Source organism: Argentina silus (genome assembly GCF_951799395.1).
Source record: "Argentina silus genome assembly, chromosome: 7".
Lineage (NCBI taxonomy): Eukaryota > Metazoa > Chordata > Actinopteri > Argentiniformes > Argentinidae > Argentina > Argentina silus.
This window is the reverse complement of record NC_139661.1, coordinates 8544524-8561251: the sequence shown is the minus strand read 5'-3', so window position 1 is coordinate 8561251 and position 16728 is coordinate 8544524. Positions and strand designations below refer to the sequence as shown.

At 43.3% G+C, this 16728-nt stretch overlaps 1 protein-coding gene across 1 annotated transcript; it reads left to right on the top strand.

Moving 5' to 3' along the window:
• Nucleotides 1-3315: 3315 nt before the first annotated feature.
• On the top strand, nt 3316-11793 carry ccdc92 (coiled-coil domain containing 92; the record flags this gene model as incomplete). The annotated part of the gene is made up of 4 exons (XM_083672892.1): nt 3316-3427; nt 6347-6520; nt 8647-8688; nt 10985-11793. The coding sequence occupies exons 2-4, from the start codon at nt 6385-6387 to the stop codon at nt 11791-11793; spliced, it is 987 nt and encodes a 328-aa protein (XP_083529018.1). The 5' UTR covers nt 3316-3427; nt 6347-6384.
• Between the last annotated feature and the right edge of the window lie 4935 nt (nt 11794-16728).

Genomic DNA, 16728 nt, shown 5'->3' with positions numbered 1-16728 from the left:
AGGATGAAACACACCATTATGAACTTGAAGTAATTGAAATAAATCATTTAATTCAGTTGCTGTAAATGAACTGGCAGACTTGCTTACTTTGAAGTGATCAAATAAATGACACATTGAATTCAATATTGGAGTGATTACGACTTGCTTTTGCACCAAAAAAAAAAAAAAACTCCTGGAAAATTAAATTAGGTTGTCAGAGTTGCAGGGCATTTAGCTTTGCCAACCTCAATATAATAACTATAAAACTACTACAACCTGAAAAGTGTTGGTATTGGCAGCTCGTCAGAGCAGAGGCAGTAAAGCCCAGCCCTATTGGATGCTGTGTTGCCTGCCACATCCATATGATTGGATTTCAATAGCATTTAATAGGATCTGACACAGGCCTGAGCGTCTTTATAACCATGATCTGCCAACTAAGAGCCCATTACCCTACATTCTTGATTGTCCAGATCAAATATTACATAATTGTGTGTCCTTGACTGACTGTCTGCTGGCATAACAAAAGCTTAATAGTTCAGTGTAATTACTTTCCCGGCACTGTGCCTTGTGCCTCCCATGGCGGTTTGGGCTCACGTCCAGCATCCTAACACCCGTCTGTAAGGCATCGCTCTGAACACATAGCTGAGTCTAGTGTGTTTGAAATAATTTCCTTGCTTTAGTAATAAAAAAAATGTGCAATATACAGGCCTAGTGGGCAGTAAATCACCGGCACGTTTATGGGGCCTAGGCTGCCAGCTTGTTAAAGGAAATCACAGACAGTGGACGGCTCAGGCATGGGGGAGAGCTTAGGAGATGTGGGGAAAGACGTTTCTCAGCTGGACCTAATCAGTACCCCATCACTCAGAGGCAGGGATTCTCCATGGTGAGAAGTTTGGGTATGCTTTTTGTCTCGACTGTAAATGAGATAATCTAGGTCAAAAAGATTGACAATACAAGTACCAACAGAAAACAGTGGGGTTGCAGGGCATAATATAAGATTTGTGTGAAAAGAAAAACAAAATAAACTGTTGTTGGCAATGAGATTAGTTGGCACAGAAATTCTACACATTGTCATTAATATGTCTTTCGGAGAAAAGGTGACCTAAAATATGTTGAAACTGACATGCATCATGACTTATGTAAAACAAATGCAGTGTGTTTATAATATGTTTAAACAGCTGATAAGGGATACAACAGCCATGTTTATGGTGGGTTTGAGTGAATAAAGACCACTATCCTGAAATAGTCTTTTATTCAAAAAGCATGCACAAAGTTCTGATGGAATAGTTGAAAATTGCACCCAAACAAAGCAAACATTTATGCATGATTCCATTCCATATACAACAAAATCAATTACATGTTATTTGAAGCTATGTATCAGTGTTTATTTTACGTTTTCAGAGTGGAATAAAAGTAACAGATGTTTATGTATTGCAGGCACTCCTGGAAACTGGTGCCATGCTTCTGAGTGAATAGGTCTCCAAGTGACACACTGTGACACATTCCCCCCACTCATGATTCAGTGCTTTTAGTAGACTGATTTCTTTTGGATGGGAGTTTATGATGGCCATGCTCCTTGTTTTACTTGGTGTGTCTCTCCCCCCTCATTGAGACATTTTACTACCTGTTACGATATATAAATAACTCTAACAGCTTTTAAGTAAAACAAATCATGAGGATGGTATGAGGAATTAGTTTTCACCTTAGAAGGGTAAAGAAATTTGATGGGGAAGGATCTCTTACCCTCACCTCGACTGGTTGGTCTCCCCTCTTGCTAAGGATCTGGGACGTGTGCCAGAACCACTAAAATAAAGAAATGAGAAGAATTTAATCCCAGTCAAAAACATGCCAAAGCCAGGGAGAGATTAAAGGCTGCTTCCGAAAAATAACATTTCAGGAGTCAGACAATAATCCCATTTATTCCATGAGACATTTTCCTTTTTCATTTGAGACACTCTCTTAGCTTGGTTATGAAAATTGATTTCTTGTTTTTGGTTCATATCATTTTACGCGGTAGCTGTGCCACTGTGGAATTCCTCTTGCCAGAGATAATTTAAGGTAGCTTTGTCAAAATGTGAGGTGGATTGCAGAGGGTGAAATGGTCAGTCTACAGTAGATAAAAACTCCACTGTTCTCATAGTTTTTATACCAAATAGAGGAAGTGGGGGCCAGTAGGCCTTCAGTATGCTGTTATCCAGTGAAGCTTTAAAACCTCACAGCAGGAGAGGAAAGCAGGCAAAGTGTACCAAGGCTATCTGCACCAGAGATGTCCTTGTACGTTTAACCCTAAAGACCTGATCACTGTATGCAACTTTTTTTGTTCAAAAAATGAAATTGACTGATACAGTGTAAAATGTCAAATGATTTGCAGGGTATCATTTTAAACCTCTCAACATTATAGTTGATTATAGAATACATGCCTAGAATACATGCCTTTACCGTGTCTGTAAATGTTTTGCATTGCTTGATGTAACACATTGATGATATTGAACTTAAAGGTTAACTGTTGGAGAAGAACTAATGATTATGAAAATAAAGGAGAGGAATTGTTGAAGCTCCAGGTAAGTAGCATTCAAACCTTTGAGGCCATTATGCTGCATTGTGTCAATGTGTTTTTACATCAGTGCATATGTGGCTAGCCTATACAGTAATATAGGGCAGGGGAGGAGGCTTGCCTATTTCTACACCAGGATGCAGCCCCTTCTAAGATAATGCACTGCTCCCCTCTGCTGTCAGTTGTGTGTATATCAACAAAGCCAAACAATTTCTGTTTTTTAATCTCTTTTCTTTTTTTTTGGGCACCTTGAATCAATATTGATATACTGTACAACACTCGTGAATGAATAAACAATGGCATGTTCTCTAAAATGGTACAGAAGAAACGTCAAAGAGTAACTCACCAGCAACTCTCTGCAATGTTTGTGCAACCTTTCCTCTTCTCGCCGCTAGGTGGCTCAAACGCATTTGTGGCGAGAAAGACAGCAGGTGAGGTGAACAGGATTCGGTTTCTATGGTGATGACGCTAACGTCCTAGATACAGCACGCCGCTGACGACAGAAGGGTAGCAACCAACCTTTTTGCCCGATTTTACTCATTTCAAGCCAAATAGCAAACCTTTTCCTCTCGAATGTATTAATTTTCCAAAACTGCACGTCCATCTATTTCAGAGTGCCAATTCATTAGTGTTACACAAATGACATACTCGTGAACATTGTTGACGTTTTGCAGTTTCCCATGATGCATCGCCTTATTTTGTTGTAGCTCAGGGAGACAGCGAGAGAGAAGTGACAGCCAGACACAGCCCTCTCTGTTTCTGCCGATCGTGGGGGAGAGCATCAACTACATTCCTTAACATGGCACAACGGACTTAGCCAGCGTGTAGCTAGCAACGACTACACCATTAATTGATGTATAAGACATCTGTCGACGACATTGTGATATTTTGAAGGTAGGTACCACCACCGTTAGACCGCCAGTTGAGTCAGCCACAGTGGCCCATCCTCGTCTCATTCATTGCACCTGCATCAGTATGCTATTGCTAGTAGAGCTAGCTAGCGATAGCAGCCGTTTGCGATGCACTGTTTTGACGTGTAAGCCAGCGTGTGTGTGTGTGTGTGTGTGTGTGTGTGTGTTTTGTCATTTAAATGAGCTAAAGAGACTCGTAGGTTTGGATGTCACGTTATGTAAACAGGAACTGGTTGACTAACGAGCTGGATGACTGGTGACGTTTTTTTTCAATGGGAATTTCGGGTGATGTTGTTGTTTACAACCGAGATTACCTTTTACAATTACTGTGTACAGACCATCAGTAACTAGCTACCTCTCAAAGCTCTCAACTGTAGCTAACATTTTAAAATGTTCTATTTGGGGAACCGTCACTGAGTCGTACGCGTGTGAGTCAGATCGGGTGCTGTCCGCAATGCAGGTGCTGAAAGTAACTACCTTGTAAACTACTGTAGGTGGTAGGAGCCTATACGTTCATTAGGTCAAACAGCTTTTCAAATTCAGTTCTTATGAATAATAAATCCTACACCGATAAAGTCGTATACTGGCAATCAGATACCTGCGACTCAGTGACCTGTCATGTTGAAAATTAGAACTGTAGAAAGATTTATTTTGTCACGTTTGATTTTCTAAGAGATAATGTCCCATAAGAAGAATATATTAGAAACCGTGCCAGGTTAGCTGTCTCCTAACTTTGGGAGTCTTGTACACAATCCTCGGGGGCTGTCACAAAATTAGTTTAGAACGAGATGTAAAAAAAGAAGGTCCACATGGTCCAAAGCAAAGCATGCCAGTGTATGATACCTTCAGCATGTACTATTTTGAAGCAGCACTTAATTCCAAATTAAAAATGAGTTTTCACAGCCTAAAGTGTGTGAGAGTTCTCCTCACCTCTTCTCAGAGGGTGTGTCTGGACCGTTAATCTCTGTTTCATGGGAGGATGGTAGCCTTGTCTTTTGCTGCTGCAGTTCATTGATTATTTATGTTGTCTGTGAGAGGAAATGCTGTTTGGTGTGGAAGGAAAAGGGAGATGTTAGAAATGGAGAGGAGAGATAGGAAGAGGGATGTTGTCTGTGTTTTATCACATTAATCAGAGAGTTGGAGGGTTGTCTGTTTCATTGTGACTGTGTTGGTGAGGTCATGTGATGTCATTCTGTAGTGTGGTCATCACAGAGATGGATCACGAAACAAGTCGATCTCGACGGTTGTCATTTTGCTATGACATCAGCCACAATGATGGGAAGGTCCTCTGGATATTAACTGGAAGTACAGTACTCCCATGATCAAATGGATGCTATCAAGCCTGTTCTAGGAAAGGGGTGTGATCAATGCAGGGAGTGTGTCAATGCAGGGTTTACCGGAAGGACAGGATTACTCATGTATTATAGATTATCTCTCTGTATCCTTTTTGACACATCCCTCGCTGTGTCTGTGATTACTCCGCGGTGTTGGAGGTCAACCAGTGTACTTTGCTCCTCTAGGCCTGCCCTATTCAGGGAGATCATTTCACTTCAAACTCCTCAAAAGAGGACGCCTTACGAGCCATCGGAGGTGACGCGGAATTTATTATTCATGTTAGCGAGCCGATGATGTAAGAGAGAGAAGCTATGAGATGTTTTATTGAAGCTCACTAATGTATGCATGGGGAAGGCTCTCTCTCTGTCTCTCTCTGCACTCAGAGTGTGTGTGTGGGGGAGGGGGGGGAGGGGGGGGATCAGTGTGCTCTTTACTCCTGTCCCACTGGTGTTGTCTGGGAGAGGGTGGAGACAATGGGGCTGCTGCTCTGTCTGAGTGATGTCTCTGAGTCTCTTTACCTCACCTCTGGGCGCTGTCTAGGGCTAAGCACTAAAAGCAAGGGCGTACAAGGAGGGAGGAAGGGAGGAAGGGAGGGGGCCTGCTGGAGACTGCCTCCTGCCGCACCCTGTGTCCCTGTGACGTTCAGTCATGTCCTGAGGATCTGGGACAGAGTGTTTTTCCTAGCCTCGTGTGTGCTCTGTGGACTGAGAGGATGTTGTTTTCCGCCTTTTCCAAATGGCCTGTTGACCTAATATGAAACGCAGGATTTTGTAAACTTCCGGGATTTTATCATCAGGCCTGATATCCAGGTAGGATAGCCTAAACCGAATAACCTACGTTGCGATTGCATCTCTTTGTTTTCTTGTTAGGGGCGGGGTTGCAAGGTGTTGATTCGAGGATCTTCGCCCTGCATCCTCACATCCTCACATCCAAGCATTTAAGTTATTTTAAGAGTTGCTGATAAACAGGCAACGCAAAACAAATATGAAACATGCTGATGAGGTTAGACCGTCTCCCCTGAGATGTGTCTTCTTCGGAGGCCTTGACTGCTCTCTCTCGCATGATACAATCAATAGCTCCACATCAGCGTTTCTTTACCAGTTAGAGAAGCAACAATGGTATGAGTCTACTGTGTGTGTGCGTGCGTGCGTGCGTGCGTGCGTGCGTGCGTCCGTGAGTGCGTGCGTGCGTGCGTGCGTGCGTGCGTGCGTGTTTCCCTCTCATAGCCTGCTCTTACAGTATAAGTTAAACGAGGACAAATATCTTGATTTCAATGGCATGCTATGATGTTTGATCCTACTGTATGTCGTCAGAGTAGCCTACATAGCCTGCATTAGTCAATCCTTTTTAATCAAGTGGCAAATGGCCTGCAGTGTGGATGAATTTAATGGTATTGTCAAATATGTATCATCCAAAGAGGATTATCCTGGTCGGTATCACACTGTTAAGCCGGAGCACATCCCAAATGTCTGTGGGTGAAAGAAAAAGGGCGAGCTATGGAGCTCTGAACCCCAGATGGTACAGCGTTGGTTTTAATATGTTGTTTCTCTGTCATCTGTGTTTGCAGGTCTCTGGGGCCGGTGTGGTGTCTGAACACTGTCAGCCATGGCGTCTGCCAACGTTACCCTGGAGAATCAGCTGCACAGTGCCCAGAAAAACCTGCTCTTCCTCCAGCAGGACCATGCCAACACACTGAAAGGCCTTCACGCAGAGATCCGCAGGCTACAGCAGCACTGCACAGGTACAAACATGCTAACGGTGAACCTTGAACTGAAGGTACAGTAGCAATCACACGGTGTTGGCCTAATACAGGCGGCCTAAACTCACCAGCTAGTTCCACCTTACCAGACACACATGAATTGCAAACATACTTGGTAGAACATTAGGGTACACCCTTAACCATACTGCTGATATACAGTTTTGCCTTAACGACAGTGCCCTGCGTAAGTAATGGGACAGTGAAGCCTTTTTTCCTTCTTTTGGCTCTAAACTCCAAATGTTTGGATTTGAAATCAAACAATTACTATGAGGTTAAAGTATAGATTTGTCTATTGTTGTCTCAGATACATTTGTCCAGATATAACAGTGCTGTCTGTAGTATTGATTCTAGGATTTATGTCTGCTAATTAGTGTCTGTCAACATGAGGACCAAAGAGATGTCAATAAAAGTCAGGAAGCAATTACGAGGCTGAAGTATCAGAACAAAACAATCAGAAAGATCTTAGAGTCAGCTAAAACTATTCCAACAGTCTGGAACATCATTAAAAAGAGACTTTTACAGATGACCGAAGAATGCTCACCACAATTAAGAAAAATCCCCAAACAATTGTCCCACAGAATAGAAACACTCTCCAGGAGGTGTCAGAGACTACCATCCGCAGAATACGTCACCAGCCGAACGAGGCTTCACTGAAGGTGCAAACCACTAGTTATCCTCAAAAAGGATGGTCAGGTTACAGTTTGCTAAAAAAAAAAAGTACCTAAAAGCCTCCAGAGGTCTGGGAAAAAGATATTGTGGACAGAAAAGACAAATACTATGATTTGAGTGAGTGACTGCAAGATGCAAGAGGAAAGTTTGAAGAAAAAAGGATCTGCCCAAGATTTACAGCATACCCCCCTCATCTGTGAAACATGGTGGTGGGTGTGTTTGGTTTGGGCATGTATAGCTGCCACTAGAACTGGCTAACATCTTAATTGATGATCAAGACCTCAACACAAACAACAACTGAAGATGGCTGCAGTACAGCCCTGGAAAAGCATCACCAGAGATGATACCCAGCATCTGGTGGGGTCAATGGGTTCGCAGACTTCAGGCATTGTCAACCAAATTCACTCATAAATATGAGTGCTTCATTTGGACATTATATTAATCTGTCCCATTACTTTTGGTGCCCTGAAATAGGGGGACTACGTATAATAAGTGTTGTAAGTGTTGCAATTTCTTTGTTGTAATCAAATTTGTGTTATAATGTACAAAAATACCCATACATAAAAAAAGCTGACACTCTATACTTTAACCTCATAGTAATTGTTTGATTTTAAATCCAAGCTTTTGGAGTATAGAGCCAAATGAAGAAAAAATGCTTGCACTGTTCCATTTGTTATGCAGGGCACTGTACAGTATATGCAAAGCCACCTTAGGTCACAGCCAGGGAAACAAAATAACACCCGCCAAATGGGGTTAGACTTTGGCATTGGCAGGAAAATCTCTAAATCTGACCAGACACTTTGGCGGGTCGCCACCAAAGGTTCATAAATACTATGCTTCAAACCAAACTGGTGCGATTCGCAATTATGGTGACCGTTGATTCAACATTTGTGACGCTCCTGCTGGCTCCTGCCTCCTCCAGCTGACTAACTGCTACGCATCTCATTCACGCTTCTCCTGACTTTCCAACAAAGTTTTGTGGTTGGTGAATTTTCTCATCCACCATCCACACCTTGGCTGGTAGACCAAAAAGTTAATTCTATACCCTGGTAACAGCTGAGCTGCAACATTTAAACAGGCTTACACATGAACGGCTAAACTACTAAAGTAAATCATAAATAGCAACATACTAGACCACATCCGCGTGGCTCAAAAGGTCCGTTAAACATGTGCTTCCACGCTTTGGCCTGATTTGCCCCCCCCAACCTTGGACAACCTGCTACTGCTAAGCTGGCCTGGTAGTCTCACTAATCCTGCCCACGGAGTACAGTAGCTTCCCACCATGCCGGGTCACATGCCACTCTCCTGTAAATAAATGCTGCCTGCTGCACAGACTCTCTTGAGTAGTGCCCTTGTTGATGCCACCGCTGTTGACAGAGCTAACGATGTCACACCCTGATGGTCCGACAGTGACATGTGATCCCCTTCTCTTTCCACAGACCTGACATACGAGCTGACAGTGAGAAGTTCAGATCCAACAGGTAAGACCTTTCACAGGCCCTTCCTCCGTCACATGACCCCAGGTTTGCACATACTCTATACTGGTATCAGACAGCGCTTTATAAATACTTTACATTACATTTAAAGACACTTTATTTTACATTGTTTCCACTTTTGTTGGCCATAATTATGCCTCCACATATTAGAATGATATGGATGTCTTTTGGACCCATCAAGCTCTCATACTCGCATCCCTTGTTGCTTTGTTGTTGATGATATTCCATATGAATGAAGGACTAATTCAGCAGCATGTACTGTAGCCCTAAAGAGGTGTTCCTTGCTTTCACTAGAGTGAAAGTGCCCATGATGAACGGTTAGCCCAAGCCCTAAAACCTGGGGGCTATTAATAAGGTTCCCTGCAGCAGAACAGAGGCCTCTGCTCTGTGTCTTCCCTGAGAGAGGGAGGGAGGGAGGGAGGGAGGGAGGGAGAGAGGGCTCCGGCTGTATCCTGGTAACACACTCCCACCCAGGAAGCACCGCAGGAAGCACAGGGGACTGTCCTCTTTTCACAGTCCACAGAGCTCACTGCCAAGCACACAGCCCCTCCCCCCCCACGTTACCATGGCCATGCCACAGAGTCAAACAGACGTCTGATTGAGACCCTCCGGTGAACTAACCTTGGTCATGCAGTAGAACCAAACAGGGGTTTAAATCAGAGGCCTGACCATTAAAGGCTATAGTTAGTACACCATTAGCCAAACAGCAGTCATTTATCTGAGCATGGACAGTGCAGTCGTAGACTCCCAATAGGAGCTTCATTTAGAATCCTGGGAGAGCTATGCTGAGGGTTGGATAAGGTCGTATGTTATGTTACATTAGTCAATATAAGTCAGTGATATTCAAATAGGATCATACAGCATGTTCTATCCCTAGTCTATTTCTATATTTAGCATTAGGGCAGTTTGCTTGATACAAGCGGTACTCTCTGTAGCATCTCTAGCCATGGTGCCAAGGATCACACCCCAGACCTCCCCGGGGCTTAATCCTTGGGTTAGCTTAGCTCGATCTTTGATTTCTTTTGTCTCGGAAACTGCCACCGGAATTGGAACGTCAGTTACCTGATACAGAATGACAGTTGACTTCCAGTTTCTAGCTGCCATCTGCTTTGTGAAAAGGGGGCTCTGCCGCGCCCCGGTCTGTGCAGTGCAGTGCAGTGCTGTCTGCTGTGGGGGCTGCTGTCAGAGACAGTATCAGGTTAGTGTGGGACAACACGCAGATTGCAGTGCAGGAAATGAGATTATGTGTCGCAGCACTAATGCACGGTCTGCAACCTACTTAGTGCATCAGGGCTCAGCTGCTCCAGCTGGGGTTGAAACAAAGGCAACCCCCCCGCCCCCGCCCCCTGTCAGACGGTAGAAAAACACCAATCATCCCCCCCGACCCACCCCTCAATAAGAGACCATCATAGCTCAGAAAACGTGACTGGAAAAGAGAACAGGACAAGACAGCTCCGTGGTGAATGGACGTCCAAGGGTAGGTGGTAAGGTGGGGTAGATGGGAGGAGGTTACTCATTCAGTGTTGCTCTTTGATACCGCAACTGTTACATCTATGACATAAAAGGCTAATAATGGGGCAGCACCTGTTAGCCTGAACAGATGGAGTTTTACCATACAGTAGCTGTGGTGAAATGCGGCCATGATAAATGCCAGCGAGGCGAGGCGGGGCGGGTGGGGGATTGGGGAGGGGCGGGGGGATGGGGAGGGGTGGGGGCGAGTGTTGAGCTGGTGAAGGGGAACGGTGATGAAGGTCAGAGGAGAGCTGTTCCCATTGCTATCGACCAGAGCTGTAAGATGAGACAGGAGCTGTTTGCCTACTGCAGATGCAGACCATCTGTCTCCCCCACCACTCACATCAGCTGACAGAGTCCATCTATGGCCAGTGGCTGCGCTTAACGTAATGTACTAATGGGAAGTTTGCGTCTGTGTCTGCGTTTGGGTATTGGCTCATTTGGGGCTGTTGTTGCATATCCGTTTGAAGGAGACTGGTTTGAATGATGCTGTCATCTGTACTGATGACTAGGCCTAAGTCATCTGCATTCATATTTGTATGTCCTTTGTCTTCCATGTATGTCCTTTGTCCTTTGTCTTCCATGTAGATCTGTGTGTGTCTCTGTGTGTGTCTCTGTGTGTGTCTCTGTGTGTGTGTCTGTGTGTGTGCGCGTGTGTGCGTGTGAGAATGTGACTGTTAGTGTGCATCCAATATCAGTCTATGTTTGGGTTTGTCCGTATCGTGTTATATGGTTTAACAGTGTCATTTCCGTGTTTGTGTTTGTGCAGACAGCAGCGAGGCGCGATGCAGGGAGCTCCACCAGAAGTGTGAAGAGCTGGAGGCCCAGCTGAAGGTGAAGGAGGAGGAGAACACGGAGCTCCTGCGGGACCTGGAGCAGAAGAACGCCATGATCTCCGTGCTGGAGAACACCATCAAGGAGAGGGAGAAGAAGTACCTGGAGGAGCTCAAGATGAAGAGCCACAAGCTGGCCGTCCTGTCTGGGGAGCTGGAGCAGAGAGCCAGCACCATCGCTTACCTGACCTCCCAGCTCCATGCCACCAAGAAGAAGCTGTTGGCGGGCAGCTCCTCAGAGGCCAGCCCCAACGTCAGCCCCGTCAGCTCCTCCTACAAGCCCTCCCCTCCGCCCAAGGACCGGCAGCCTGAGACCCCCCGTCGCCGCATGAAGAAGAGCCTATCCCAGCCGCTGCACTCTGAGTTAACGGAGCTGTACCGCCTGGGGGCCGACGGGAGGCGGATGGTTCTACGGGAAGCGGTGGACGCCATGCCCGACCCCACACCTTTCCTGCAGGCGGCGCGGGACCAGCCCGACCCGCACTCGTTACGGGAGAGGCCCGCCGTCATCCCCCCCATCACCTGCGAGCGCTCCCCCGTCCCCCCGATGGTGGCCTCGTCCAGCCCCCGCCACAGTCCGGCACGCGAGCGGCAGCACCGGGCGCACGTTGGTGTGGCGCACCGTATCCACCACAGCTCCCCGCCCCTGGCAACGCCTCAGCCAGAGCTGGAGACGCTGGCCGTGGATCAGGTCAACGGAGGGAAGGTGGTGAGGAAGCGCTCAGGAACGGACAGAACAGTTTAACACACTCACACACACACACGCACACACACACACACACACACACACACAACAGACCGCACCACACCACGAGAAGCGGGAAGGAGCGTCACCTGCTGTATAACCGGCTGCTTTTTATGCAACACTGCAACAAGTAAAGAAAGTTAAAAAAAAAAGGAAAACAGACAAAAAAAACTAAAAAAACTAAAACAAATACACCTTGTTTCTGGTCCTCCTTTAAAAACTGTTTTCATATGTAGAAAGGGACTACTGTGAGCATGCCAAATGTTTTGTTTCGAAACCCATGTGACTTAAAACAGCCTTTTTGCTTTGTCCCTCACCTCACTTGTCTCACTTTGTCTTACGTGGTGCACAAACATCCTCAGCCAAACGTCTGCATTATTGCCTGTGAACCTGACGAATTCATAAAGCTTCCATATAGTCATGGTTACTCCACTTAAGTCATTTCCCTGTATTTCATCTGGTCAGCAGCAATACCGCCCAGTCATGTCAACAAGCTATCTACTGTAAAGCAGTCTGCAGGCTACATAAATGTTATAGACAATAACTTATTCAAGTAATACTCCCTGAATGTTTCATATTCTTGTGATGTTAATACATAAATAACACAATAGGAAGGAATCACACATGGATGTTCCATTATAACTGATGGGTAATATTTGGCCAGTTTATGCAGTGTGACAATGGATTAAATAGGACGAGTGTAAGGAGATAAAGAAGGAGCTCTAGTACTGTAATTCTACTCAATGACAACTGATGGGTGATCATTTATTCAGCATGAGAACGGTCAAAAGGGGTCTGTCTGTCTGTCTGTCTGTCTGTCTGTCTGTCTGTCTGTCTGTCTGTCTTTGTCTCTGTGTATGTATGTGTGCGCCCATGTACTGGGGGTACGAATGTGTGAGGTTTGTGGGAACGTGAGTGGGTCATTGTGGGATTGTACTCTATGCTGATGGTTGAGAAGGCTGTAACAAGGGCATTTTTGAAAATATATTGTAGTCACATGACTTTGTAATATTATGACATGTCCTTTATGATACCTGTACAATTTTAATGGAGTTTTTTTTTGTTTTTTTAATTTATTTATTGGTTGTTTAATATAGAAAAATACAACTCAAATATGAAAATAGTTGAATTATAATCACTTGTCATGCTTCTCACATCACACATGCTGGTCCTTGAAGACTATATGTATATTACAATATAATAAAGCAAGCCTTTTGATACCTCTGTTTTGTGTGGTGAGAAGAATCTGAGGCACAACGCATTGAAGCTTCTGAGCCCTCCAGAGTGGACATCAGGTAATTACAATTATTTGATTTGAAATTCCACAGTGAATACGTTTCGTATTGATGTTGACAATAGAGGACGGTGTCTATTTTTATGTAGTGAGGGTTTGAGGAGGGTATATGTCATCATTTTCTGTAGAAGTTAGAACAACAACTCGACTCAAAAAGAACTGGTAATTCTGAAGGCTGAATGGATGAATCATACTTGAGCTCTGGCCTCCGGATCAATATCTTTGAAATTCTACAGTGAATGAGTCATATTGATGTTACCATTTTGATGTCCTGTAGTAAATGTCAACATTTCCCGTAGACGTAGGACAACTCGTATACAGTAGAACTGATCATTCTGAAGGCTATGAATAGAATCATACTAGGCCTTTGGTCTTCGGATCAATAACTTTGAAAGGGAATGTTAGATACTGTGAAGAGTGGATAGAGACTAACAACACTCATACTACTATGATACACTGTAGGTATACAATAGTAACCATAATACATGACATGTCCTCTCATTTTGGGCACAGCATTATTTCTTTTAACCATTTCAAATATTTGCACACAAATCTACAACGTTTGTGTTTGAGAATTGACTATTGTGGAGGATATTAGTCTTTACTAAGTCAGGCTCATACTGTGTGTATCTTCAAGCATTGTGCTTTGAAGATCTGAGAAACATTTACATAAAAAAGTATACTGTTAAGTATGTCCTCCATGTATGTTCAAAACAATGCATGGAAAGTGGATTAGAGAGTAATAAAGTAGCAAATTAGTATAGTAGCAAATTAAATAGTATTCAAACTATGGTTTTAGAATGGATGACATCGTAAAATTAGTTGAATTGCCGCATTAGTAAAGTGTTAAAACAAAGGGTGTGTTCCAACAGATTGCTATATCATATGATGCAGTTAGCTGACACAAATCCAGGCATTATGAGATTTGGCAGGTGAATTAATGTAGCCTATAAGTTTCACAATAAATGGGGCCCTATGACTATACTGACAAAACGGAATTAATTACAGCCAATGTAAGTGGAAAATGATGTACTGCTGTATTTTTTATGGGGAATATCCCTTTAGACAGAAAGTTCATTCAAAAGACCACTAGGTGTCCTCCTTGTCTTAAAAACAGTGAAGAATCTAGTGTCAGGAAAACAATTGTAGATGTTTTGATAAAACCGAATCAATGACACTGCAGCATATAAACAGAGAACTTCAAACACAGAAAAATAGGAGTACAAAAGAGAGTACACCACCACATATCATTAGGTTGTATGTGTCATCAAAGCATCAAAATAATCAATTAGATTAAAAGGAACAGCTAGTAAGTACTAAGTGGCACAAAAGCCTAATATTTTTCCAAAAGCCTAATCATACACATTTTATTCAAATTCCTTTTCAATCAGATGTATTATGTTTTGTCAGCATGTTGCTAAAAGTACAGTAGCAGTGTATGGCTTAGGAGTAGATTGGTGTATGCTGCCCTCACCTGGTTACCTTGGTGAGCCCCCTATTCATTTATTTAAGTACAGAAACATTTTAACAGAAATCTTATCTATAACCCACATCATCCAGTTCTGTTGGATTAAAGCCAAACGAGAGTGGGTTCACCAAAAAAAAGACACTGTGTGTTTTTTTAGGACAGAACACTTCTGCTCCTTTTGTGTTTGCTTGTGACTGCAACAAGCTATAACAGTCATTCTGGGGTATTGTGTGTGGATTGATGGCAAATTATTTTAATTTAATCCATTTTAAATTGAGTCTATAACACAACAAAATGTGGAAAAAGTGAAGGGGTCTTAATACTTTCTGAAGGCACTGTAGGTCTGAAACAAACACAGGGAAAACATGTTGAATGGTAGTCGTGTAGCCTATGACAACCTTATCATCTCTCTGGGGTAGAAGAGCAGTGATTCTTCCCAGTTGGGGACTGAGGACTCCCAGTGGGCCTCGGAGAGTTTCCAAGTGGTCCACAAAAAAGCAGGATAGACCAGGAACAATAAAAAATAATAATGTCACATGTTATGGAATAGCACTGTTTGACACTATAGCGTAAAACGTTGTGCAGTTTTTTCAAATGTTTCCTATTCAACAGCCTGACTCTGTCCATTTGGGAGACTGGGGGATAGAAAATCTACACCTAAAATCGTAGATGGAGTTATGGATGCATGTAATGACTGAGTCCATGATATCAACATTACTGATTCAAACATGTAATATATCAGTTCTTTAAAAAGTTTCCAATGACAACAAAACATGGAGTAGACCTTCTGTGCCCTTTTTGGGTTGAATCTTACGTAAGCACCTTCAAGATGTTTCAACTGACAAACTAGAAATAATCAGCCAACAAAACTTGCATGGACAGGCAAGACAACCCTAAGAAGGAATGGATTCATGGGCTTATCATACAATAAGCCTACCTAAGATGGCCCAGGTGCTACCCAAGATCCTGTTATGTGAAACACAAATATTTAGTGTCATATCAACCGATCGGTTACCCTCCCTGCATCAAATTGTCCCACTCCCTGCAGGCTGAAATGTGCCCCTTGATTGATTCCTATGCAAATCAGAGACCCTATAAAAACAAAGATATTAATTCCAAAATTACATCAACTATTATCCTTGCATTAAGATGGATATGGACTCATTTCGTTGTCTCTGTACTTGTACTCTGCACAATGACAATAAAGTTGAATCTAATCTAATTCAACTTATTGAGTGATTTGTTGATGACATTTTTGCATTTTAGCTCATTTTAAGAGTGTCATAGCAAAGGGTCTGAATACTTATGTACATGAGGTATTTCTGTATTTCAATTTTAATAAATGTACTGACATTTCTAAAAACCTGTTTTCGCTTTGTCATTCTGGGGTATTGTGTGTGGATTGATGGCAAATTATTTTAATTTAATCCATTTTAAATTGAGTTTATAACACAACAAAATGTGGAAAAGGTGAAGGGGTCTGAATACTTTCCGAAGGCACTGTATGTTATTCTGAGAAACAGTCCATATCTGCCTAATATGCTGCACACTGGTTGATATATTGGCTCTGTTTCTCAGCTTTTGGTGGGTTTAATGTAGACTATTGAAATTCAAACAGTCCAGATCAAAAAGAAATGCAACTTCGATATGCACCAATCATTTCCTTGTGATTTTAATCATTAGGCTACATTTTAACATATCGCCATACAATACGCCTATGTTGTTTTCAATGTACCGGTACTGTTAATGAGACTGTTCCCAGTCGTCTCATTTTCACTACAGCGACGCAACATCCCTCTCTTGTTTTTTCAACATCGCGACGCTCTTCTACGCGTGCCAAGAGAACGGTTGAGATTTTCCTGGGCAGCAACAACACAGGTGCTCATGGACCTTTGTGCCGAATTTTCGACTACTTTTTAATTGCATGTTTAGTTTATGATTGCATGAAAGTAAGACATAAAATGAAGATCTACCGACCAGCCAGAATGGCCCTGCACCTCACACGTTCGGAAGGTTGTAATTGGGGCATGCGGCGTATTGTTTATACATAGCAGACGGAGTTCGGATAAACCGAGAGGCAATGAAGTGGGCTATGGCAATTTCTTGGAAATAACACGATGGACTGTTTGTTTGTATATGATCTGAAATATCGTTTAATCCTTCATTTCAAAGG